The sequence below is a fragment of the Astatotilapia calliptera genome, chromosome 16 (assembly GCF_964374335.1).
Source record: "Astatotilapia calliptera chromosome 16, fAstCal68.1, whole genome shotgun sequence".
Lineage (NCBI taxonomy): Eukaryota > Metazoa > Chordata > Actinopteri > Cichliformes > Cichlidae > Astatotilapia > Astatotilapia calliptera.
The window spans coordinates 34,630,309-34,658,213 of record NC_137437.1 but is presented as its reverse complement, the minus strand read 5'-3'; the positions used below and the strand labels follow the sequence as shown (position 1 = coordinate 34,658,213).

At 40.9% G+C, this 27,905-nt stretch overlaps 1 protein-coding gene across 2 annotated transcripts in view; it reads right to left on the bottom strand.

Moving 5' to 3' along the window:
* The window catches only part of LOC113008035 (polycystin-1-like protein 2), a 46,636-nt gene extending 21,284 nt beyond the window's left edge, over nt 1–25,352 (bottom strand). Inside the window, exons 1-19 of one of the 2 annotated variants that reach the window (XM_080290543.1) lie at nt 25,055–25,352; nt 24,321–24,479; nt 24,051–24,236; nt 17,563–17,673; nt 15,120–15,267; nt 11,267–11,496; nt 10,917–11,107; nt 9,212–9,428; nt 8,441–8,583; nt 7,096–8,296; nt 4,552–4,697; nt 4,290–4,451; nt 3,546–3,683; nt 3,153–3,284; nt 2,852–2,976; nt 1,674–1,794; nt 1,420–1,551; nt 659–772; nt 1–115 (exon numbers count right to left, since the gene is read on the bottom strand). In XM_080290543.1, coding sequence (XP_080146669.1) covers nt 1–115; nt 659–772; nt 1,420–1,551; nt 1,674–1,794; nt 2,852–2,976; nt 3,153–3,284; nt 3,546–3,683; nt 4,290–4,451; nt 4,552–4,697; nt 7,096–8,296; nt 8,441–8,583; nt 9,212–9,428; nt 10,917–11,107; nt 11,267–11,496; nt 15,120–15,267; nt 17,563–17,673; nt 24,051–24,236; nt 24,321–24,479; nt 25,055–25,337 — 4,054 coding nt within the window. In that variant the 5' untranslated portion in view covers nt 25,338–25,352. Of the gene's footprint in view, nt 116–658; nt 773–1,419; nt 1,552–1,673; nt 1,795–2,851; nt 2,977–3,152; nt 3,285–3,545; nt 3,684–4,289; nt 4,452–4,551; nt 4,698–7,095; nt 8,297–8,440; nt 8,584–9,211; nt 9,429–10,916; nt 11,108–11,266; nt 11,497–15,119; nt 15,268–17,562; nt 17,674–20,068; nt 21,042–24,050; nt 24,237–24,320; nt 24,480–25,054 lie in introns of those variants that run through there. The other variant, XM_026145162.2, reaches the window with a different exon arrangement.
* Between the last annotated feature and the right edge of the window lie 2,553 nt (nt 25,353–27,905).

Genomic DNA, 27,905 nt, shown 5'->3' with positions numbered 1-27,905 from the left:
CTTGTGTGGCTCCCTGCTGAGGCATCTCTGTTGCCGCTACATAATTTGTCTCAGTAGGGTAGTCATTATAACCAAGGAGGACTTTGAAGGGTAAAGGAACCTTTGAAGGCATCATCTTTAAAAGGTTGGACATGCAAGACAAAATCTTATGAATGCGCAATCTAAAATAAAATCATGAATTTCCTTCATGAAAGAATAAAGAATATAATTAGTAAAACTATGATTGGCTGCAGTCATCATAGTGCTACAGTGTAGCAAAGATATGAAGTTTTAGGGAGGGTAACAGCGTGGCTCTACATATTTGACATGACAATCTGTCAGCGGTTAATCACTATGACATTAATTTACATCAAATAAAGATTCTTCTGATGTAGGTGATGAAATGTGTCAGAAACTGGTACATATATTCGTGGTCTCCAGGAGATGACCTGCAATAGCTGATCTTTTAATGCAAAACTGCCATGTAAAAATTTTCTTTAGCCTTGTCTTGTAGCTACACTTTCTGCTAACAGTTAGCAATGTTAGCATGGTCACAAGCAAAAGTCACGCTGAACAGAATGTAGCCTCTGTATGTAATGTAACCATAATATAACTGTCCACTAAGCATGTTTGCTTCTTCTAATTTCAGGAGTCGACATAAAAGAACAAGTCACTGAACCTTTAGAACCAGGGTAGAGTTCGCTGAAGGAATATCAATAACCGTTGTGCTGAAGTTCCCCAAGTCCAGAATAGTGGTGTTCACTTGTTCTCCAGCAAACCGTGGAAACATGATCTGAAGTCAGATGTTAGAAAGCAGTTATCCACTGTTTCAAAATGTAGCCACTTTAACATATTTTAAACTTGTAAAATAGTTACATGCAAGTAACATATTAATTAGTACTACTACTACTATTAATTGTACTACTATTTAAAAGTAGTAATCCCTCCCCAGAATTACATCAGGCCCTTTTCTATTATATAATTTTTTTTGTCATTGAGTGAAAGTATTTGCATAAGTATTTAATCCTCAAGTAAAATACGACTTAGCACTTGGTGGAGAAATTGAAAGCAGTAAAATGTTTCTTGTAGGTGGTCACCACCTTCTCTCACATCTAGGGAGGGATTATAGCCCAGTCCCCTTTACAGAAACTCTCTAAACTCTCCAGGTTTCTTGGCTTCTTCTTGGTGACTCACAGTTTCAGCTCTCTCCCTAGATTATCAAATTCTGGAGATTGGTTAGGCCACTCCATGACCTTATTGTGATTCTTTTTTAGCCAGTGTTTTAGCCATTGATAGGAATTCTGGCCAACAGATTCACCATCTTCACTTCTGTCACAAAACTATTCTTAATATGCATTTCTCAAAAGTCCCCAGAAACAAGTCCTCTCAAAAGGAGATTGAAAACAGTAAGTGTGGATGCTGTAATGTTGCTACACTGACCTGAATATCCTTACTTAAGTTTTCCACAGGGATAACAGACCCTTCTTTTGTTGTGAGGGATAAATAACCTATGAATCTGCTGATGTCCCATCCCACCTTCCAACAAAATGGGTTTACATCTAAGTTCAGCATCTGAAAGTGTAATTCAAAGATCAGGTCAGACATTAGACGTTAGGATGATTGAGCAAAATTGATTTACACACATGTACATATCCACAGCACAAACACTCATAGGCACATGGGTATTGACGTACTCGCACATCCACTGGTTTGTCTGAAGGAAGTATGGTAGTGGGTAGTTGTGGGAGAGAAAATGTGATGCAGGTACAGTTGGTAATATTTACGGAGCCTGTGTACAAGACTGCTGGTAAAACTCTGTAAGAAAAGATCAGGAGATCCACATTAAACATGTGCTTCTCTTAAATATTAGTTTGCAAGTTTAACAGCTCTGGAATCAATAAACTATTAATATACAAAGTAAAATGTGTTTTCATTGCGACTTGGCTACTTGTAACCACGTTATGGTAGTTATGTTAACAACTGGAGGGGACATAAATGTGAACCACTGTCACTTCAAAGAGGCTCAGTAAGAGATCCTTTTACTATATAATGTTGTCAGTATAATAAGCCACTGTAAAAACAAAACTGGATTCAATCTGGATTGTCACAGATTCTGCCTTTACTGTACTAAACGGATATTTTTAGGACATAGTCACTCCTCAGCGCTTTCATAGGTGCCACACAACATTGTTTTATGGAAAATGGAAATGGAAAATGTGAATGTGGCACTTACAAATGTGGATTGTACAAGATGGACATTATATTTCTTCATTTCCATTTAATACTTGTACAGCTGCTGTTATTGTGTATATATATATTTATATTTCTTCATACATTCTTATATATTTCTATACTGTGTATTGTGTATTTTGTTGTACAGTTATTCTATTTTCAACTTTAATTTATATATTTTATCTTATTCTTTCCCAGTTAAATTTACCCTTCATTCTAATTTGTGTTGTACAGTTATTTCATTTTTAACTTAAATTTTTATATTTTATTTTGTTTTATTTTATTCCTTCCTAGTTAAATTTGCTCTTTTTAATTCTTATATTTATTTCCTATCTTATTCATAGCTTTTTCATTTTCCTTTAGGTCACGAGCAGTTGTGTAAGCATTTCACTACATATCGTACTGTGTATGACTGTGTATGTGACAAATAAAATTTGAATTTGAAACATCTGTATTTGCTGAATTTTCCATGTGGTTTATGCAGGTTTTCCTTTATTTTGTCACCCATCCGTAGACAGGTGACTGTAGGCTTCAGCTTTTTAGTATACCAGCATCAGTGAGATTTTTCCAGTTCAAATTTCTGGGACATGTGGTTAATTTTTGTTTGATAACTTTGTCTTGCATTCGAAGTGAAACTTACCTTCTGACAAATACTTTAACGTGCGTTTTCTGAATTATGCTTGAGTCCTCATTGAGCTCCATAAAGACCAACATCGCACTCTGTATATTGTACAGGGCCCCAAGAAGGCCATCTGAGGTGATTTTCTGCAACACACAACATTTAGAATAAGAAATAAAACTGATTTTAAATACAAAAAGTTTTTTTTGAAGAGACAGCAGATATTGCTGGGAAGTGATATTGATTTGCATATCTAACATTAAAAGCTACCACGATTCCCCAGAGAAATAAACACAATCAGTATCGGCCTCATAAGACTCACACTGGGACAATAGTCGAGCATGTTGCTTATGCCCTCCACAATAATGTTGGCTGTGGCAAAGACTTCAGTTGCGTTTAGATCCATGTGGAGGAGAAATGAACTCAGGGTTGCGAACAATGATGCGGCCCTTTCCTGAAGGTGGAAATTAACTCACAGTCACAGACATGTATTTGGGAGAAATTATGAAGATATTAACATTTTTGAATTGTCAAAAGCTTTAAAATGTGGTCCTCATGTCCCACCTTTAATTTTAAAAAAGCCCTGTCCACCAAACATTTACTTCCCATTAAGAAGGGAGCTACAGTGAAAGCAACGTACATCAGTACGCATTGCAGAGAGATGTCTACAGTCCTTACTGATGGATTCCTCCTTTTTTGAACTTCTCTACAGTACCTGTGCTGATGTATTGAGTTCAGTCCCTTTCTTGACGAGAGAAGCAAGTGCTGTGGCTAACACCTGAACGTCTTGTAGAGTTTTGTTGAGATTTTCATTTACTATAGCAATCAATATGTCCAGCATCTTCTGTTGAAGCTTCAGACACCAACAAAATAAATGCATAAAAAAGTGACATATTAGAATTTTACAGTAACAATGTTGTTCATTCAGATTCAAACATTTCCTGATTCACAGAGATGGTTTTTCCTTTCCATCCACCCTGTCTGATTAAGTTTGGAAATGAGACCTGTGTTTTCTTGAGAAGCTGTCAAAAAGATGTAAAATTACACACAGAAACTTCCTTTGAATGAATCAACTGTTGGGCGGCTCCTAAAGCATGCCCTATTAAAGGCCTGTACACACTGACTGCAATCTGAATACACAACAACAAAAGGAAGAAATGGAGATTCTGGGTTCATCTAAATCTCACAACAAAGAAGCAACAGAGAAAATTTGGTGGTTTGATTCATAACTGCATTATGACTGTTTTTGTACATATTTTAGGATGTCAGTGGAGCTGTCCAGACTCTTTTTGCAAAATTACACGGTTGATGTTAACAGCTGCATTAACAATACGTGAGCCTGAAAAATTTTTAAACCATCCGGTGTGTAAAGGCCTTAAAAGTTAAAAGCTTGCTTAGCCCTGCTGGCAGCACAAGGCTCTTCACTGGTCCTATCCTTAAACAGGATGAGATTTGCTACCTTTTGCCTATCTGCTTGTCCTGCAGGATCAGATTGGTCGTTAAGTTCATTGGCCACAGAACTGAAGAGTTGTCCAGCGACTTCTGGTGACAGCTGGCCTTCTGCCTTTAGCTGATCCAAGATGTTCTCTATTGAGCTTAAGCTCAAAGTTGAATCCATAACCTGATGAGAAGAAAATATTTTCTCACAGTACTACAAAATCAGAGCATTTCCGTACTCTGGATCTTTTCTCGTCAGTACATGCATCCTATTTGTGGCATACCTGTGCAGTTATAGTGGTGCTGAGTACTGTTTGGCCTTCACCCGTTGCAGTTGCCAGTATATTCAGTTTGTAGTTAGAATTGCTGTCTCCGAGAGGAAGGAAGATGAATTTTACTTCATTGCTCTGACTGCATCGCAGAGTCTTACCTGATAAGGTTCAAACAAGAGAGTTTCTATCATTATTAGATTTCTAGTGAAATATACTCCATTGTGTTTGTAGCTAAATGAATATTATGAATATTTCAGTATTGGATTATTAATCACACTACTAGCCAATCACATTATATGGTGCTACGATAATAGTAGCTGCATCCCTCACTTGCTTACCTGTCGCTGTACGCATTTGAGCCCTCTGTCACCTGACTTCCCTAGCTGTTACAGGTAGGAGTCATGTCACTACTGCCTCAGTCTGAATGGGCTACACTTTGGTTGAGTGGTGCTACTCGTGTTTTTGTGGAGATCACCTGTGGATTATTTCTCCGGAAGCCTTCCATCGATTTCTGGTATGTTATTTTGTGCCGTATGTTTATTGTTTTACTTGGTAGTAGAGCTGGGCGATATAAGATTTTTTCATATCACGATATGTTTTTTTCATTTCAGGCGATAACGATATCTATCACGATATAAGCCAAATAACTATATTTGTAAGATTTAAATGTGCCGTTGCTCACAAGTAAAATGTGAAATAATCAGCAGCTTGTTTTTATTTAAATATTTATTTCCCATAATAAGTTCAACAGGGGAGATGTACTTAAGGAACATGAGACTTTTTCAGATAAATAAAGGCAAATATTGCAAAATACACAAAAGGCAGCCGCTAAAGCGTTTAAGTTTCAAAATAGAACAAACGAAACAGACTAAATCGTCAATTCCACTTAGAAACAAAATATTAATTCTAAAAATAAATCTTAGTTTGTTTTACAGAAGAACAGACAAAACTGACTAACTTTTGTCAATATCAAATAAACTGAGAACTAAAAGGAAATTCTCAATCTCTCCTTGTTGTATAGCTTAGCTTTTCAAACAGTTTTAACAGTTACTTTAGTCTGACAAAAGCCGAATGACGAATTAGCGCTTCCAGTCAGAGACTGAGGCTACGTCCACACGTACACGGGTATTTTTGAAAACGGAGATTTTCCGTTTTCGTTTTAAAAAAATAATCCCGTCCACACATAAAGGCAGAAATGAAGGAAAACGCTGCTATGAACATGCCAAAGCAGCAGGTGGCGCTAGATTCCTAACCGTGCAGAAATGTTGGCCAATCAGAAGTCTAGAAGCCTTGGTGGGAAAAAGTAAACAAAGCTGGGGCATAGAAGCAGAACCGAGTCATATGTGTGGAGGGACAGTAACTGTGTGTATATGTAAGCATTTAAACACTGCAGAGAGTAGAATTAACAGTAACAGTTTCACCGAAACAATAACGTGGTGCACAGTGTGACGTCAAAAAATGCGCACACCTTTGACACTGCGTTCTCTCAGTTTTTCTAGTCCACATGTAAATGCAAAAACGGAGTTTTCAAAAATATCCACCCTGGCCGGAGTTTTTAAAAATCTTCGTTTTCAGTGACCAAAAACGCCGTTTACGTGTGGACGAAAGGTGCAAACGCATAGAAAAATCTGCATTTTCAAAAATACCCGGGTACCTGTGGACGTAGCGCACGCACCAGTTTATTGTATTTCCAGACTTGCTTTCGGCACAATTTACTACAAAATTTACTACTACCACTCTGTTTTTTGTCAGACTTGAAATAGCCGAAATACCTTCACACTACGGAACTTCTATGGCTCTTCCGTTTGACAATCTCTCCGGCATTGGAACCATCATCTGTTTTCTCTTCGGTCACACTCGGTTGATTTTTCTAGTCGGCACACTCATTTCCTCCATTACCCGGGCGGTACGGTGGCTGGCTGCTTCCCAAACAAATACACATGTGCGGCTTGGCACTTGTGCTGTACGTAACAAGTCACGTGACGTGACGCTGCGGCTGTGATTGGTTCGGCTCTGCGCTACTTAATTTGGATTGGCTGTTTTTTTTTTTTTTGTTTTTTTTTTAAGAGGACAAGAGCGGCGTGGTCTATCGCGATAGGTTAATTTTTCTATCGAGAAAAAGTTATATCGCGATACATATCGTTATCGTTCTATCGCCCAGCTCTACTTGGTAGTAAATGCGTGTGTTTTTAGGCTGTAGCTGCAGAAGCCTCCTATTGGCCACGTCGTTTGCAGATTGGGCAACACCGTTTGATCAGTAGCGGAAAGTGGGGTGAGTTGTGCCAGTTTTTACTTAGAGTGACTTTACAGTGAGGCCTTGAAAGGAATGCTTCTTTCTATAATATGTACATATATTTCAGGATCTAACTCATCCCTGGGATCAATCACTTTGGATTGTTCTACAGTGCCACCCCCGTGTTTCTATGGATCTTTAGAAACACAACTTACCGCTGGGACAAATCGCCCCAAATGTTAAAACAACGTGGAAAATAAATGCCACTGTTTACTTAGTTACATCAGTGTCTTAAAAGATTTTGCTGATCCAGAAGTACTTACTCTGAGTGCTGAAACAATACTGACAGTTAGAGCAGGGATTTTCAGTATTGCAAGTTATATCAAAAGCATCAAGGATTGTTCCACTCTGTGGAGATATGCTACATGACAAGCCACTGGAGCCATCTCCATCCGTTCCGCAATCAGGTCCTCCCCCTCCCCCTTTTTCGCAGTCGCCTTTTCCACAGTCGCCTTTGCAACAGTCTCCTCCCCCTTTTTCGCAGTCGCCTTTTCCGCAGTCGCCTTTGCAACAGTCTCCTCCCCCTTTTCCACAGTCGCCTTTGCAACAGTCTCCTCCCCCTTTTTCGCAGTCGCCTTTTCCGCAGTCGCCTTTGCAACAGTCTCCTCCCCCTTTTTCGCAGTCGCCTTTTCCACAGTCACCTTTGCAACAGTCTTCTCCCCCTTTTCCACAGTCGCCTTTGTAACAGTCTCCTCCCCCTTTTTCGCAGTCGCCTTTTCCACAGTCGCCTTTGCAACAGTCTCCTCCCCCTTTTTCGCAGTCGCCTTTTCCACAGTCGCCTTTGCAACAGTCTCCTCCCCCTTTTTCGCAGTCGCCTTTTCCGCAGTCGCCTTTGCAACAGTCTCCTCCCCCTTTTTCGCAGTCGCCTTTTCCGCAGTCGCCTTTGCAACAGTCTCCTCCCCCTTTTTCGCAGTCGCCTTTTCCACAGTCGCCTTTGCAACAGTCTCCTCCCCCTTTTTCGCAGTCGCCTTTTCCACAGTCGCCTTTGCAACAGTCTTCTCCCCCTTTTCCACAGTCGCCTTTGCAACAGTCTCCTCCCCCTTTTTCGCAGTCGCCTTTTCCACAGTCGCCTTTGCAACAGTCTTCTCCCCCTTTTTCGCAGTCGCCTTTTCCGCAGTCGCATTTGCAACAGTCTCCTCCCCCTTTTTCGCAGTCGCCTTTTCCACAGTCGCCTTTGCAACAGTCTTCTCCCCCTTTTCCACAGTCGCCTTTGCAACAGTCTCCTCCCCCTTTTTCGCAGTCGCCTTTTCCGCAGTCGCCTTTGCAACAGTCTCCTCCCTCTTTTTCGCAGTCGCCTTTTCCACAGTCGCATTTGCTACAGTCTCCTCCCTCTTTTTTGCAGTTGCCTTTTCCACAGTCGTCGTTTCCGCAGTCTCCTTCCCCTCCATCTCTTTGAGTTATTGTAGCTGAACGGTTAGCTGTGAGTGTCAGTAGAGCTCTGCCAACTCTAACATGCTTCTTTCTCTGAAAACACAAGCATTTATAAATGTCAGGTAAGGTAGAACAAAGGTGAGGATGAGGGTTAATATTTACTTAAAATATTATTTTGTACAGTTACATTAGAAGTACAACTACACAACTATAAATTGGATGGACTTCTGTAATTACCCGTCTGTTGTTCATTCCAAACAAAATGTTATTTTGATCGCTGGGTTTAAAGCCCAAATCTTTATCACAAGAAGCAGATATATTCAGCACCACTTCAAGAGAGGAGAAGATGTTCCAAACTCTGAGTTTTGCTTCTATAGAACCTGTAGAAAAACACACGGAAAAAATCAATGAATCAGCAGTAGAATCTGTAAATATTCATGTTTCAGACATTTTGACTGACATCAAATTCGGGTGGCTGTAGCTCAGGAGGTAGAGCAGGTCATCTACAGTCCTAATTAGAAGGTTGGTGGTTTGATCCCTGGCAGCTCCAGTCTGCATGATACCAACCCAATGCATCCATCAATGTGAGTGAATGTGTATGAACATAAGTTGTAAGTTGTAAGTAAGTTGTGTAAAGCACTTAGAGTGCCTAGGCAGAGTAGAAAATGAGATGCATTAACACTATGGAATACCTGTGTTATCAATTTCAAAATACTATATCGCCTTATTCTTAGATTATCATTCACAAGATTTTTGGAGAACTTGATCTTTGACCTTGAGGTTGAGGTCACCAAGATTTAAACTTGTCTGAGACTTTTAATAGATACACTAATTTGAACATCCTATGTTGCTTTGTTCTTGAGTTATCACATTCACAATCTTTGGTATTCATGATGCCCGCCCACCTGGCAGAACGACAACAATACCTTCAATTAGCCTTTTATGGCTGAGGGGTAAAATGCACTACATAAGAAGCAGTCCATTTACCATTTACATTTTAAAGCTCACCTTGAATTGGGTTTTCAGTTTCAAACATTTCCTTTCTGGTATTCATTTGTCTGGTTTCAGTGAACAAGCCATTGTTTCCAGAAAGAGAAAACAAGAGCATCACAGGCTCTCCTCGTACAAGGGAAACATCAAAAATAATAAATGGGGAATCTAAACATTCATCGCCCGCTGTCAACACAGAGGCCTGAAGTCCAACTATTTTCTCCAGAACACACACCTGTGGGATAAGCAGAATTACAAAGCAGAGGAACACATTAATCAGATAACAGAAGCAGATAACACGTTAATCTGATAACACATTAATCTGGCAATTAGTGTTTACTATGAAAATACATTAAATATACATTAAAAATACTCTACAAAGCATTTTAATTCAGTAAGAAATTGTCTGATAAAGAAAACTCTTGACATATTAAATTGTGACTGTCTATGAGAAGAATAAAACTGTCATGGTCTGGGTGAGTGCGGGGTTTTTCCACTCTGCTGGGCTCCACGTTCAGGCGGAGACTCCAATCAGCCTTCACACCTGATTCCAATCAAGTCACCAGCATATAAGACCAGCGCTCACAACAGACCTCTGCCAGATCTACAGCTAACGCACTACCTGCCTGGGCGTTACGCTTCTCAAACTGAACTGCACCTATCTCTGTCTGGATGCTGGTTTCCTGATATCTGGTTGTAACCCCCTCAATCGTGGCACTTCGCCTGCCCACCTCCCTGCCAGGCCTGTTGCTACAAGTGTATTCCAGACCCTCCTTGGACCTCTAGCATGCCACTTTCACCTGCTATGTGTAAGCCATAACCATCATAGTTGAATCCACCGACTGACATTCACTAGACTGCCACTGACTGCCTGTCTCTTCTCGTTATAGTGACTCTGTGTACCTCCACCCAGGCCGCTGCCCCTTTTCCCTCCCCAGGATCTGGTCACAAAATCTAGCATCTAGTCTAGGGTGTGAATGGGTGGATGACTGGACGTGTAAAGTGCTGTACAAATACAGGCCATTTACCATTTAGTCATAGCGCACAGTCTGAGCTCCATGTTCCATAGTCTGGCCTCTTAGCCTTCACAGTCCATAGCCTACATTATTTCCTGCTCTGTAATTAAACTACGCACTGTAAATAAAGCACTGTATTCACTCCAGTTTTGCCTCCCTCTGTGTCTGCATTTCAGTCCACACTCACCGCCTGGCCCTCTCGGCCGTAACAAAAACTTCCAATATATTTCCAGAGTTTTTGTGCCATGCAAAGAAGAGCAGGTGAGCTGAGCTTCCTGTTTACGGAGGTTAGCTGGCAGCTGAGTGACATCAGACCTTGTGGTTTAATTTTGATTAAACTTAGATCAAAGGCACATTTTCACACTATGTTCCTTGACTTAAAATGACTGATTACCTTAATGGGGACAGCAGGATGAAAGTGCAGACTTTTAAATTCATAGTTGGTATGAAAAAAAAAAAAGAAATAATTGTGAATTAAATTGAGAGAGATGTTCTCGTCTTCCCAGTTATATTTCCCTAATTATCTTAAAGAAGTTTTATAATTAAAGGTTAAATTTAATTAATAATTTTAAACAGTCTAATTTTTCAATCAGTACTCAAATTCTTTATTCATATGAACACCATGCTCAACAGAAACCTGGGGATGATACATCATTATTTTTGTTACTGTTGTACTAAAAGAAGACTATTAGTTTGATTTACTGTACCTGCAGGTCTTTGGACACTTCAAGGAATGTGACCGTGTTAGACGCATAAAGTGTCAGATGGTGGCAGCCAGACCCGAGCTGCGTCACTATTTCTGATGTTACTGTGACGTTCTGGGGTTCAGTTCCTCTGACCACAGATAAACCGGACAACGGCTTTTCATCAGCTTTGATTCTGTAGGTCACATTCGTACCTAAAGAATAGAAAACAAATAAAACTTAAGTGACAGTAAAAGTCAAACATGATTTCGGGGAAAAAACAAATATATGCTCAAACTAAAGCCGATGCTGTTATGTAGAGATATCAAAATTTCAACTTAATTATTTGATATTAGGTTCACTTTGGTACCTACCTGCTTTTACTTCCATTTGAATATGAAAGGCTTCTCCACACAGGGCTTTGCAGTTGGTTTCATAAAAAGACAGGTTTCCAGCATAGCACTTGATAACACCGATCTCTGCAACAGGCTCTTGAATCGTAATTATTTTCTGAGCAGTAATGTGCATTTCACTGCAAGTGCATTCAGCTGCCACAATAAAGGTACTTGGATGAGTGTATTTGTGCACCACACTGCTCTCCAACCTGAGCAAATTCAAAAACAGGAATCAGCGTGTTCGTTTGAGTAACACTATTTCAGATATGCCACACAACCATTAAGTGCATCAAAATCAAATTAAACAAACAGCCATTAGCATCAAATGGTTTTTAATCCCAGTGTAATGGTGTAATGTGTCATAAAAATTATTATTATTATTATTATTTTTTTTTACTATTTAATTTGTAAAAATGTGTATATACACACACACACACACACACACACACACACACACACACACACACACACACACACACACACACACGTAGGAAAATATTTAGTATACACATCCAGAAATGCATACACTATTATATATTGTACATATATTTATTAGTTTCAGGTTGGCCATTCTTGTATTTTGCTCGTTTGTGTTGTTGTGTTTGCACATCTCTGTTGCTTGTGGGGCTCGCACACAAGAATTTCACTCGCATGTGCTGTGCCAGTGTGCCTGCACATGTGATGTGACAATAAACGTGATTTGATTTGATTTGATTTTGAAAAATGAAATCTTCCCTGACTCTTAAGTCTTTAACAAAATGTTGTCTGATATCACTGAAAGACTTTGGTACTTTAGTTGTAAGTGCAAATTCAAAAGATGTTGCATGTGCTTGTTCACAACTGAACAACAACACTGAACCAGGGGTCACTCCAGGAAGATCTCTATTCCTGACTCCAGGGTGAGTTTGCTGGTAGTCAAAATCTGTCAGAAAAAGGGTGATGCACTAAAAATCTTCTCATGGATTGCTTGCAGATCGCCACAGTTACCTGCAGACTGGAGCGACTCACCAGCTACTCGCTGAGTACAAAGTGCCCAGATCCCATGGGTGCAAAACAAGCCCAAATCATCAGCCTTCCAACACTTTGCTTGACAGCTGGTAGGAGGTGTGAGGTCCTGATATGCTGATATATGTTTGGGCTCTACCAAATGGGTGGCTGTGCATTGTAGCCAAACATCTCCAATTTGGTCTCATCTGGTCAAAGAACATTGTTTCTGAAATTTTGCAGTTTGTACAAACATACTCCGTGCTGCCATGTTCTTTTAGAGAGAAGATGATTTCTCCTGGCAACCCTTCAAAGCCAGCCATGCTTCTTCGAATTATTCTGTCATGAATTTTAATGTTATGAACGTTAGCATGTGGCCTGAGACCTGTGGAGTCTTACAGTAGAATGTTTTTATTATTTTTGCGCAGTCTCCTTGGGGTAAATTGACAGAGACGTTCAATCTTGTGATCGTTAATCAAGTGCTTTCCTGCAAAGAAGCGCAAGGATATAACATAGAAGTCCTCAATCCTTTAGAGAATGCTCGACATTCAACTTGTTTAAGGCACAGGTTAAAAACTGGTTATGGACAAATCAAGTGTGTGATCATGTATAAGTTGTATAGTTTTAATGTTTTATTTGGGAATAGAACGGTGTGTATGTGTGAGTACTTTTAATGTTTTATGGACAACAGATGGAAATTAGCCCTTGGCTATAATCTGGCATGTTTACATTCATGTAATTTATTTTACATTTATGTTCATTAACATGCACTGTCCTAAATAAATTAAATTAAAGTTCACCTAATGCCTGTGAGTATATCATAATGGTTTTCTGGACATTACACACAGAACGTCTAATAAAATTTTTAGGGTTTTTTTTGGCGATTTAAATGGGAGAAATTGGGTGAATAATGCAGTTCTTCAAAAATAACTGAACTTACATCTGCTGATCATTCCTGCATTTATTCCCAGTACCTTTACTGAAAGTGGCTGCAGTTAAAAACAGGTATGCAATCTAGTGGCTCGCTTATTAATTTCCATTAGGCATTCAAAAAACATTTATAAATAAAAACATTAAATTTTTAAAACATCCCTTTCCTTGCAAAATAAGACATCTTGCAGATTATCAATATGTGACCTGTTCTTAAGGTTTACAGATTCAGGTAACTTATAACGCTGATGGAGATGGTAGGCCTACACAACTTTCCTCCAGCTTTTGTACAAATGACTTTGATAGCAGCATGGTCCAACTGAAGTGCGGTGTGCCTGTTTGTATCATTACATTTCATGGTTAAATTCAACATAAGGATGAAATAAGTTGCACATTCACTATGATACAGGTGATGATTGTGTGGTGAACAGATGTAGCAGATCCAGCTAAAGATATAATGGATTGTTGTGGTTCACACTTTCATAGTGAACTTTGTTAAACTTTCACCAAGCTCATGTTGTCACATGTCAGAGCAGTGAGACCGATTACACAAACAATGCTGACGCAGGCTCATGACACGCTCAACTGTTGACTGATTTTTTATTTATTTTGTAGACTGCATTGCTTCTTCTAAGTGCTGAGCCTTTTATAGCTGAAGCGTCAAAACCTTCTCTGGCATGGTTCCTAGGCTGCATCCTACTTCTAGATGCTGTAATGTTTCTGTTGCTGTGCGCCTTGTCAGCTCTGGTAAACAAATTACTGCCGGCTGACGTAAAAGGCATTACTACCAGTACAGCAGTGACTGTCGCCACAGACACCAGGATTCAAAACTGAAACTGTGCCCTCCAAAAACAGGAAATACAGATTTAATCACCACTGATTAACTGATTACGAATGAGCTTGAATCTAACAGATGTTCATTTCTATATGACAGCCCCACACACCCACCCACACAAATGTAGTATCTAAAAGCACAAAAAGCCAATGGGATGCATTTGGGAATCACAGGAGGTGAGCTGGGTGTTGGCGAGCTGGAAACTGGAAACAGAGTAGATTGATTGGATTAATCAGTCCATCTGGTGAATTCCCCCGCCAGATGGACTGAAGACAATTGGCAGGTGATTTTGACACAGTGTTAGGAATGATGGGGAAATTTTTAATTTCTCTACTTTGTGCATCTTGCCTGTGCTGTGCACATGCCCTGTACCTGTGCATGTGCAATGACAATAAAGTTGAATTCTATTCTATTCTATTCTATTCATCTGTCATCCCTCCATTCATTTTCCTCCTTTTGTCCAAATCAGGGTGGAGCCTATTTCAGCCTATCCTTCCGCCTGTGACTTGGAAATCAGTCTGATTATTTTATTGAAGGCTCTCTCACATTGTTGAGCAGAAGAGGAGGCTTGTCCGAGGAGCTACAGTTGTATATTGCAAAACTTGTTTTTTCCTGCCGTGATGCGTGAATGAGGAGTGCTACATCTCTGTAACATACAAACTATCCTCAAACTGGGAGTCTACACAAAAAATGAGGGGTTTTTTTCCATATCGAAGAAGAAATAACTGCTTTGCAGAGGAAGCAGCTGTGCCGCATAAATGTATTGCCATTGCTTTTAAATAGCAGCCTGGAGCAACTGTCTCAGTATGTTAAGTGCCAGTTGCACTGACTCCTTGCTCCTCCTTTTTCATCCTCATCTCCTCTGCTCGTGTCTCAGGTACGATGGACTAAGTACACTGAGAGGATGCCAAGGAAAGGAATCAAGGATGTGCAAAACTTAGTAACAAGAAAGCAGGATAGAAGGCAAAAACAAAACTTTGACACCTACACAAAAATAACTAACCTCATGTGGAAAATAATGCAGAAAATGTTCTTTAAACTCATGGCTGAAAAAACCTAAAGATTATTAATGTTGATACTCACCCTTTTGGATTGTTCAAATTAATTACATGGCCATCTCCTGTGTTCACTCTGCAGCTACAGTTTGTCAGGGGTGAATGTAAAAGCCACTTCACGTGGATTCTGACGTCACCAAGAACCACAGCGGTGGGAGTAACTGACAGTGCGAGCCCTGTGGTGTGGGAGGATGACCAGAAATGTTACAAAGCGCTTGTAGCCCAGCAAGCAAAAAATAGACAAGCACAAGATCTCAACAGATAGAAGCACAGATACCATAGAGGTTATTTAATGCAGGAGCATGATCTGATTTTAATGTGATCTGAGCAAAAAAATAAGAAGACAGCCCAAAGAAATAAACTGGAAATGCAGCCTTTGTTGTCAACTATAGATTGGTTTGTACTTTTTTTTGTTGGGACTGATCATATATATATTTCTGGGGTCCATGCCATTTAATGATGTATAAACAACCGAAATTACTTTAAATTAAAAATGCAGGGAGCTGAGAATTGGAGTTCAGTCGCATTTTGAGCTAACTGTAGTGTTTCCAAAAACAGCACTCCAGTACTAAACTCTTGCTGGGGCACAAATCTCCCAGTTTGACTTTATTTCAAAGATGCCAGTAGGCTGGTTTAGTTTCAACTTTCTAAAGTAGATAGTGGGAAAACTGGAACCTTTTTGTCATTTAATCGTTTCTCTATTGCTTAAACACTTCGGTGTTGTATTTGCCAATGGGAGTTGCATCTTTATCAGTAGGAAACGTTATGACAACACAGCCAAGAGTTCAAAATCTATGTACTCTGTCACATTTCCTAAAGCCTTCCAGCAGGACAGATTGTCATCTTTGCCTGGCCAATTCTGGCCCTCCAGCCTTATCTGTGACACCCCTGGTATAAGCCATTCCTGTCAGGTACAGGTAACGTGACTGAGCCTAGAGTTTGCACAGGCTCATCGTTGGAAAACCACTGTCTGGTCTGATAGGTCTCAATTTCTGCTGTGACATTCAGATGTTAGGATCAGAATTTGGTGCAAACAACCTGAAATGATGGAGTCAGCAGTTCAGGTAATGCTGTGGGGGATATTTTCTTATCATACTTTGGGCCCCTTGGTACCAGCTGAGCATCCTTTAAATGCCAAGGCCTACCGGAGAATCACTGGTGACCATCCTGTTGTAACCACAGTGTATCATCTACTGCTGGTGGCTTCCAGCAGGTTAACACACTATGCCACAAAGGTCAGATCAGCTCAAGCTTGTGTCCTGAGGATGACAACGAGTTCACTGCACTCCCAGGACCTCCACAGTCACCAGATCTCAATCCACTGGAGCACCTTTTAGATGTGGTGAACAACATGTTCACATCACAGATGTGCAGCTGCAGCAGCTGCGTGATGCTATCGTGTCAAAATGGCCCGACGTCTCTGAGGAATCTTTCCGTTTTGAATCTACCGATGTTGAGATAAGGGTCACTGTAGAAGCAGACCGTGTCTGATAGTTTGACCTATAATATAACTTGTCAGTGAAACATATAAAATGAATTTCAGTGTGAAGCTTGGATTGTTTGTTTGACATTTACCTGAACAGCTGCTGCTGCCAAATAAATAAAAAAAACCCTCAGTACAGCTAGTCCTTTTCCTTTTTACGTTGCTATTAACATTAACAATCCATCTGTTCTGTCCAAGAACTCCAGTAAAGTATGAGAGTGATGAGAAGAGATTGTGCTCCTGTTTCTGAGTAAAACTTTAAATTGCTCATCAAAAATTTGGAAACAATTGGAGATAATTTATCTGAATTTCAGGAGCGGGACCAAGGCTCCAAACACACCCCTTCTGGGTCTTATCTATATATGACCCCCCAGTTCTACAAGATGTTCGTTCTCATTTTCGTGCCCCACCCGCCCCCCTTTTTTTCTTTCACTTCTTCAGTTGTCATTAGTACATCGGGATCTGCCAGGCGAGACGTCGCTACCGATGGAGACAAACTCAGACCTCCATGAAATGATAAAGTTATGTTAATCTTCCTACTATGAAGTAAAGTGTTTTATTTCTGAAACATTTTTACAACTGTCTTTGTGCTATTTGAGGTAAATAACGCTGTTTTAATAATTCTCCGTGGTTAAACAAGTGGGAGAACTTCAAATCTTTGTAAGCCATATTTTTATCTTCACACTCACCAGAAGTGAAATAAGCCACAGAGTGTGAGAGAAATTTATTGGCAATGTTTTGAGAGCTAGATTGGCAGCATTTTTTAATTGGGGTTCTAACGCCTGCATCAAGCATCATCAGCCATAGTTAATCTTATTCTAACACTTTACTGGCTCCTAACGACTCTATGTAGTACTCTAAGTGGGAAAATTAAACAGATGGGATAGAAAAGAACAGACACACGCTGCCCTTCATGGATTTAGGAAGTGTGATTCCACTTTAGAGGGAAAAAAAATGAAATTAACCTGAGCACAGAACCGTGACCTACCGTCTTTGCAGTGATAGTCCACAGACAGGTAGCTCTTCAGCTGAGGACAAGGGTCAGCAAAGGAGTTCGCAACTTCAGCAATCTGGCAGACCTGTCGGCCGTGGCAACGAGCTGGGAATCACAGAAGAATATGATTAGCTGCTGCTAGCACACACTGTCACACGCACACACATGTACGCTCCAGTGGTTTTAGCAGTGTGAAAAGTTTTGCATCTGTTCATATCTTAGTTCATGCTTTGACGACAATATGCTTCTTAGCTACCAAAATCAAAGGCAAATAAATCCCTTCAACCTCACGCACAGAGAGGGGCTTCATAATCTTGAGACGCTAAAAAATATGAAAAGAGTTGTGATAAACTTGAGATTATACTTATGGTTTGTAGAAATGAACAATATCAACATTTTAATGCAATGACTGGGCTGCAAGAGAAACAGCAGCACTGATGTGTTTATGCTGTGTTCATGTAACATTTTTTAATCATAATTATCCATCCATCCATTGTCCAATTCAAGGTTAAAGGGGTGCTGTCTCAGGGCAAAAGACAGGGTACCCTGACAGTCTGTATCAGGACTAACACAGAGAGACATGCTCACATTCATGCTGAGGGCCAATTTAAAATCCTCGAAAACTGCCAAATGTGTGTGTATTTACTGCAAATGTTAGTTATGCCAATTTAACAACAAGAAACAAGAATATAGCCAGTATATTTTTTGCCGTGTACACATCTACTATTTGGCTTTACCAAAGATCGATGGCCTAAAACGTTGATTCTGTATATCTGGACGTAGCGTTTTCAGCGGGAGAAACGTCACTCGCCCAGGTGACTTCTTCAGTCTCAGCTGACTGCAACTTTCCAACATTATAAACAGTACATTTGTACAATAACTGAAACCAGCACCACTGAATGAACAATGGGCTGTGAGGTCAGTTTCATGATCATTAATATGCAAATTGTCATGACCATTGATCAGCAACTACTGATCAAAGATCATTGATCCATGGCCATGAGTCCCATTCACAGAGAGTTGGGGAATGGCTGCAGTCACAGCATTGTAAGATGGTGACAGATGTACCCTTAGGCCCCCTCCTCGATTCAGAGATCGTCTTTCCCTTTTCACGTAAATGGCCTCCTTGACTCTGCGCTCAAACCAGCGTTCCTCCCTGTCCAGGATGTGCACATCCTCATTATTGAAAGAGTGTCCACTGGCGTAGGTGTAAATAGGCTGCAGAGTCCTGGCCTGACGAGGTAGCTCTTCTGTGTTGTGCCAACCGCTTCACCAGAGGTTGTTTGGTTTCCCAGATGTATAAATCCTGGCAATCCTCCTGGCACTTAACAGCGTACACTACGTTACTCACCAGATCCTTGAAGGTTCATTCAGTGGTGCTGGTTTCAGTCACTGTGTAAATGTACTGTTTATAGGGTTGGAAACCTGCAGTCAGCTGAGACTGAAGAAGTCACTTGGATGAGTGATGAGAAGTTTCTCGTCACTCAAAACGCTACAAGGTTCCGCATCTTCCGGGCAAGGACAGAGAGACTCAAGAGGAGCTTCTATCCCCAAGCCATCCGTGCCCTAAACACACACACCCGCCCGCTCACATCATCTATAATTGACTGAGACAGGACTCTCTTCCAGACACTCTAAACCAAGGCACAATGTACATTTCAATTCCTTTAACTTTAAATATGTTTATATTGTCTATCCTGTAAAATAGTCAGATGTCTATTCATATTAATGTACAGAATTCACCTGCTTGCTGCTACTACTGCACATTCACCCAGTGTATATACTATATGTATGTATATATTAGGGGTGCAACGATACTCGTATCGATATTGAACCGTTCGATACAGTGCTTTCGGTTCGGTACGCATATGTATCGAACAATACAAAATTTGTAATTTATTTTATCAACTTTCCTTCTGACGATGCTGTCTGTGTTGAGCGCTCATCGAGCGCAGATCCACTGAGCGCTCAACACAGACAGCATCATCAGAAGGACGAGCGCAGGGCAAGCTAGCGAGACAGAAGTTAAGCTCTCCTTGCAACATGGCAAATTGAACCTTCCCCACCCTCATTCAGATGTGGCGTTTGGAATTATTTTGGTTTTCATGTGACGTATGACCCTGAAGGTAAGCGCGTCATGGACTAAAGTAAAACAGTATGTTGGATGTGCCACGCAATGCTCAATTACATGGGTGGGAACTAGTGTGTTAGCGAGCAGTTAGCTCGTTAACGTGTTAGCCGTCTAGCCCCACGCAGGGGTAGCTCGATAACGGAGCACTAGTGGGAACACAACGAATATGACTGCACATTTACGCCGACATCATCCTAGTGCAAAGACAAGTGGAAGCAGACAAAAACAACAAGCATGCATGTTACAAACTTTACCCGAGTCATTTAGACAGCCGTTAGCACATGATTCTCCTTATGGGGACCTGATATGTTTAATATTGTGGCGAGCTCAGACAAGGAGGAGAGGGAGGTGTTGTTTGGTCTTGCTTACCGTGAGCTAGCCAGGGAGCACAGCCGTTTATTGACATCTGCAGAAGAACACTGCCGCTAGCTAACTCCTCAGCGCGGCAACCGCACAGCAACAACAACACACAGAGCGCCCTCTGACCCCGGAAGGACACACCGTCGCAGCGAGAAGGCGTCACCCGTCACTATGGCAACATAAACAAAACATAACTGTACAAACAGAACCCTGAACAGCCCTGACCCGCTACATAGCCCCCGCCTAAGGGGTCAGTCGTCCCCGACGACCCCATTGCCCCACACAAAGTCCTGCAAATGTCCAGGTGCCTTCTTTTGGCGCACCGGCCGGTCACGACCGGCGGGGGAAAAGTCACTCGGGTCAGAACATGGGGTGCCACCATCATCCCACTTCTGACACTAATGTGGCGAGCTCAGACAACGAGGAGACGGAGGTGTCGTTTGGTCTTGCTTCCCGTGAGCTAGCCAGGGAGCACAGCCCTTTATTGACATCTGCAGAAGAACACTGCCGCTAGCTAACTGCTCAGCGCGGCAACCGCACAGCCACAACAACAACACACAGGGCGCCCTCTGACCCCGGAAGGACACACCGTCGCAGCGAGAGGGCGTCACCCGTCACTATGGCAACATAAACAAAACATAACTGTACAAACAGAACCCCGAACAGCCCTGACCCGCTACAATATGCTGCTGAGAATATAGCCCAGAAGAAGCGTATAGTATAGCTTTTATTTTGGAAAGAGCCATTTCTCTGTAATAAACTCTCTTTTCCAAAGATGAGTGACTCCTCAATCAGATACAGGTGTTACCGCGCCAGATCCGCGGCCCCGAACCGTAGTAAGGAAACCTCTGGCAGTTACTTGAAGGTTCCGTAACTGACTCGTAGCCGGCAACAGCTTACTATACAGGTCAACTCCGCTAGCAAAAAGATCGAAGGAGGCGTAGGAAACTGCTTCACCGAACTTTATTTCTTCTCTAAGGCACGAACACAGCATACAGTGGGCTGAAACAGTTTACTCACAGCGAGCATCGCCGACACAACTCTGGCTGTCGAGGGAGTTATTATATTCCTTTTATTTGTTTTCTTTCCGTCTCTTCTGTAGCTAACCGTTACTTTTTCCCCTTCTCCGCTCTCTCTCTTCACACACACACACACACCAGGCAGTCCCGCTACACACATCCCGAATACATTTCCCATCAGGCTTCATCCTTAAAGGGCCATGCCTGTAACACAGGGCTTGCAAAATCGGGCTAGCGATTTTTCCAGTCGGGCTACCAAAATCTATCTCTGCCCTGCCCGTCGGGCTATTGTAGGAAGGAAAAATATATGTCAATGCTTTTGCATTCTTTCGGAAATGTAGCTGGGTAATTATGTCATTGCATCGGTGAGCCACTGTCAATATGTGACATATTGAAATCGCGTTTGAATTTGCGCTTGTTTTTTGCTTTCACTTTGCAAATATCCAGGTGCCTTCTTTTGGCGCACCGGCCGGTCACGACAGGCGGGGAAAAGTCACTCGGGTCAGAACATGGGGTGCCACCATCATCCCACTTCTGACACCAATGTGGCGAGCTCAGACAACGAGGAGACGGAGGTGTTGTTTGGTCTTGCTTCCCGTGAGCTAGCCAGGGAGCACAGCCGTTTATTGACATCTGCAGAAGAACACTGCCGTTAGCTAACTGCTCAGCGCGGCAACCACACAGCAACAACAACAACAACACACAGGGTGCCCTCTGACCCCGGAAGGACACACCGTCGCAGCAAGAGGGCGTCACCCGTCACTATGGCAACATAAACAAAACATAACTGTACAAACAGAACCCCGAACAGCCCTGACCCGCTACAATATGCTGCTGAGAATATAGCCCAGAAGAAGCGTATAGTATAGCTTTTATTTTGGAAAGAGCCATTTCTCTGTAATAAACTCTCTTTTCCAAAGATGAGTGATTCCTCAATCAGATATATTTATTTTTTTAATTATTTTTGTTTCAGCAACATTAAATTTAAAAACTGTACTTTTGAGTTAAAATATATATTTATAATTTTAATAAATGACAAATTAAAAAGGCATGAACATTTTATTTGTATCGAAAAAATATCGAACCGTGACACCAAAGTATCGAACCGAACCGAACCGTGAATTTTGTGTATCGTTGCACCCCTAGTATATATATATATATATATATATATATATATATAATGTTCTTCCTCTACACCCCCCCCCCCCCCCCCCCCCCCCCAATTTTTGCACATGTCGAGGAGCATGTCAGGCTACATTTCACTGTGTGTTATACTTGTATAACTATGCATGTGACAAATAAAGAACCTTGAACCTTGAACCTTGAACATCCAGATGAACAGAATCAACTTTTGGAATTTACTTACCTGGATGATTGAGCATGCATCAAGACAAAGACTAAAGGGTTTTTAAATCCTGCTCTTCACATACGAGGAATTGAATTTTCAGGCCCCATCTTATCTTAATGACCTTGTAGTACCATATCACCCTATTAGAGCACTTTGCTCTCGCTCTGCAGGCCTACTTGTTGTTCCTAGAGTATTTAAAAGTAGAATGGGAGGCAGAGCCTTCAGTTTTCAGGCCCCTCTTCTGTGGAACCAGCTTCCAGTTTGGATTCAGGAGACAGACACTATCTCTACTTTTAAGATTAGGCTTCAAACTTTCCTTTTTGCTAAAGCATATAGTTAGGGCTGGACCAGGTGACCCTGAATCCTCCCTTAGTTATGCTGCAATAGGTGTAGGCTGCTGGGGGACTCCCATGATGCACTGGGTGTTTCTTCTTCAGTCACCTTTGTTCACTCTCTATCTGTTTATACACTTCACTGCATTTAAATCATTAGTTGTTATTATTATTAATCTCTGGCTCTCTTCCACTGTGCGTCTTTGTCCTGCCTCTTTCCTCTCACTCCAAACTGCTTGCGTCAGTTTTTCCTTCGCACTGTTACCAAGTGCTTCCTCACTGGGGCTCATGTGATTGTTGAGGTTTTCGCTGTATACAGTTTGAGGTGGTTGTTATTGTGATTTGGTACTATAGGAATAAAACTAAATTGAATTAAATCGAACTAAATTTTCACAGATAGCTTGTTTTAAAAAGATGATTTGATTGGACCATATCTGGTTTCTGGTTGTTCTAATTTTGACAAGGAATACCAGAAGGCTTACCAGACTTATGGATGTAGAAATTATAAATAGCCAGTAAAGCCTGATAAAAGGCTTTTGTTTGCAGTTGAGTGAAAGCCATGAATATTCCAAACTGATACTTTGAATGGTGGTCTGCAGTTAGTCAGTCATTTTAGCTGAGGCACATCCGCAGCATAGTAGATAAAAGGTGGGACAGTGCCTGGTACTAATCCATATGTAGAAATGTGCTTTTTATTGTATGTGTTTAATGATTTTGTACGTCACTAAAGATGCTATAGATTGGATGTGCAGTTTAAAAAGGTGAATGCGCTCCAAACCACAATGCGTGCTGAAAAGTCCTCCCAGTGCCCGAACAGGATGAAATGGAATCAACGTTAAACGATGACAAACGGCCGCCTGCTTCAGTCATCAGTTAAATTCAAAAGTCAATATTTACTCTGATAGATGGAAATCATCTATGTATCTTTACTGACAATTAAGCTTTTAAGCCATTGTTGTTTGCGTTCTTACGTAAATGTCCTGATGGGCAATTATCTTTACAAAGAAGGGGCTCCAGTGAGACAGTGTGTTCTTTGTGATGTAAGAGATAAGGCTTCTACGTGGATAGAATTTCACCACAGTTTTCATTCATGCAGAACCTTTTATAAGGCGCCAGTGTTTGTTTTCCTACCCGAGTTCAGCAGGTTTAATGAGAGGGACCATTATGACGCTATGATCACTGTGCAGATTAGACCGCTCGCACATAAATTAGAATTACAAGATCAACAATGAAATAATGATGAAGTTATCTCTGTAGTTGCTGCACTCAGACGCCATTTGACCGTGTTTTACCTGTAATTGATTCTACAGCGTCCGCCCAGCCGCACTCATGTTGTGGGGATGCTGGTGGAGGGAACTTGGATCGACAGTAATGAATACTCTTACGACCATAGAAGCCACCGTCTATCATCAACACCTGACCCGAACCACACTGCAGAGTGGTGTTACGACCCTCACACACAATGGTTCTCCCAGACTCTGAAAAGATTACAAGGCAGTGTAAAAGTAATTCTTCGTATGGAGGGATTCAGTGTGCAACACTGTCTTCGTCAGAATACTTACCAAACTGGCAAATAAAACTCCGGTTTTTGCTGCAGTTGTTTCTGGCCTCCCAGTGAAAGCCCGAGTTTCTCAGGACGTAGCCACAAGCTGCTCCAGGCTCTGGACTGCTCACCCACTTTGAATATGTGACAGGTGAACCATCGAGCCAAGAGAGATGACCTGATGATGCAAAAAAGCCATGAAAGCCCACTGATGAACATACACGCATCAATAATGCATCTAGAGCAGAGCTCATTCAGTTTCTGTTACCATTTGGGGCTTACAAAAAGTTTATTATTATAAACTGTGGTCCAAGTTGACTCCAACTACTAACCTGGTGGGTGTAAGTTTTTTTTTTTTTTTTAGTGTACTTTATATTTTTACTTTGTGCAGAATTCTCAATCAGTGTGTTATATGAAGCCATTTCTCTCTATGCTGTGAAAATCTCAGTGGGAACAAATTTACCATAATTTGTCAGACTGCTGATTTCCTAGCTCTTTGTATTGTGCCGTGTTTAATCTGAGCATTCTCCACCATCCGAGATACAGAATTGATTTTCTGATTGATTTTCTAACCACAGGAGAAGAGAGCATTATCAGTGCAGTAAGAAAAAGGCGTCTTTGGTCGTTTAGTTTTGGAACTGATGCACAGTTCGTCCATGCAAACGTTTTGTTGTTAATGTTTGATTTAAAGTCATCAGTTAGAGGTCTGCTGGGAAATATCCACTAACAATAAAAACAAGTGTGACTTTTTACCTTCAGCAGATGGTGCCACACCAAACCAAAAGTCTTCCTTAGTGTCCATGTGTCTCTCGAGGAAGTACTGGGTGTCCTCGTCAGGGATAAAAGCAAGGTGTCCTCCATTCCCCTCACACCAAGCTTGAGCACTGAAGAAAGAGTGCCGGATACCCACAAATTCGAAGCAAGAGCCCCCGAAAGCCCTTTGGTGTTCTGGACAGGTGACATTTGTCTCATTTTCAGCCAAAGAGTGACAGCTGAGTGTCATCAAGATCAGCAGGTGCAAAATTGCCTGGCACATCCGTTCTGCTCTCACCTCCGAAATCAAAAGTTAGTCTCACTAGTTCTCTTTTAGCTTTTCTTGGAGGTTTCAGGTCTGAACTGATGTTTTTAAACACAACCGAGTGACATCCTACAGCTGAGCGTGTCTGACAGAAGCACCGCTCACACACCCTTTTGTAGTTACTGTAGAACACTGTTGACGTACTATACTAGCTTCAGAACCAACGAATGCATTTGCGTTTGTTACATAAACAGGAACAAAAGGGAATATGAAACTGATTACACAGTACTTACAAAAAAAATGCAAGCCTAGTAAGTCTGAAGGTTTACACAACGAGTCATCGCTATGTTAAAGAAAAACGAACAATTAAATTATGTTTTACTTCATTTTTTTAGTTAAATAGTTTCTTTTCACCCACTAATGAAACTTTTTTTAAAGTACACACGAGTGTGTGTGTGTGTGTGTGTATTTGTCTTAAAAAATCACACTCTACAAAGACAGAGAAATGTCAACCTTATTTTATATTTGTCTCTGCAGTAGTTACAACTGATATAAGAAAGTGTTTTTCACTGTGATGAATCCAGAGATAATTATTAACCTGCTGCACATTTCATCCCAAATCTGTCCTAAAACCATTCAGCTCATAGTTCTTCGTCCACTTTCTAGTCATTTTCCACTCTGTTGTCACACTTTTTCAGCAAATAGCTCTAAAAACCATGTTACAGTATGTTCTGTAGTTGCATGTTCTGAAGCATTTAGCAGCTACAAACTTAACTATGTTACATTTTGATAGCGCCTGTCCATCCAGTTTTGTTTTTTTCACAAACCTGAGTATGTCTTTGACACAAGAAAACCACAGGATATTTTTCACAGTAGCTTGGATCAATTGGGTGGACTAAGAGCAGCGCTGCACTTTGATTGTGTCATTGATTTCACAGCAGGTGTGAATTCAACCAAATGACCAAGAATAATGGACATAATACCTATAGTCTCCAGCTATCCACAGCCCTGTTGTGGCTTGTAGTTACAGTAATTTCAAGAACTGCAATGACAGGACACTCGGATCCTTCAGGATGTAAAATGAAATGCTGTCTGTCTGTCTGTCTCTGTGCCTTGGTATGTCCCTGAATCCTGGGATGGGTATCAATGCCCTTTACTAAAACTGTTTCTGGGCAGGTTTTTCTGTGTGATGGTGCACATCATCTTTCTAACTATCACTGGGGAGTGCTGTTATTGTGGCTGGTGACACATGAACACCAAGACCCAAGGTTTTCCTTAAATCACTTTTATGTGGTTTACCTTCCACTGGTTTGAGTATTGTGGCTGATCAATGTTACCTTTTAAAGAGCAATAAAGACCTTCAGCTGTAATAAAGCGAGAACTGTTTCTGAAAAGATGCACCAATATTTTATATTAAATTGAGGCTTACTTTAGAGTAACTCCCAAGGATGTTACTGATTCCCGTAAGGAGGCACATTTTACATTGGAATTTTTTTTATTCAGGAAGATAGTCTTGAAAGTAAAACTGAAATTTATAAAGAAGGTCGGGTACAATAAATATCACCTTTCTATTTAAGCTGCTGCCTTTTTTTAAACGTTCTTATGAGTCACATTTATATATTACTTGGGATGCTGCACAAACATCTTTCCTCACAAATAATTTTCTCTCCACAGTTGCACCTACGGCGAGTCTTCCTCACCCCCTTTCTTTCCCCTCGTTTCTGTTCATCTTTCATTGTGAATCTGTGTTACTGTCCTAGCATGTGTCCTTCTAATATGCTTCATTTAATCCTTGATGGCTTTTCATTACAAATGCGTGACTGAACCATTACAAAAGGCTTGTTTGTAGTGATTCACTGCTGCGAGCTAAAATTCCGTCTTTACATCCTGGTCATGTGTGAGCAGTAGTCATGTGCACCTGCAGCCACTGTGCTTTGTAAAAGGCTTTTAGCCACTTAGAACACCAAAAGAGGGCAGCTTTGTTTCCAGAATGAATGAGATCCTGCAACTCTGCTGCAGTGATTCGATCTGTGGAGCTTGGTTCTGCCACGAGTCAGAGATACTTGAACGTCTTCTGTGTAGGTTGTTCTATTGTTTTATCATTCACCCAATTATTGCAATCATCTTCTAAGAACACAAATAGAAACATGGAAACACAATGAGTCACGAGCAAGTTTTCCTACCAAATTATGGCAGGTAAATTCAACCTGGTAAACCTGGAAGTTTATTTTGAACTTTTGAACACGTTAAGCTGCAACACACCAAAGCAAGCTAATGCAACCAGCTGACCGGGTCTAAAGTTGAAATTCAAATATTGAGACAAACCAGTTGTTTCTTGTATACAACATGGGAAGTAGCAGCTGCAGTTTTTTACCTTTAATGACCTTTCATACTTTTAAACAGTCAGTTTTATGGTTTACTTAAATATAGAGACCTCCTGTCTCCATATAAAAAGAAAATAAATTAAAAAAAACAATAATAGAATAGTAGAACAATAATAGAACTAATCAGGCCAAGTTTTTCTCAAATAACTAGGAGAAATTAAATGTAAAATGTATTCCAAACAAAAGACTTGGCTGTCAGGAG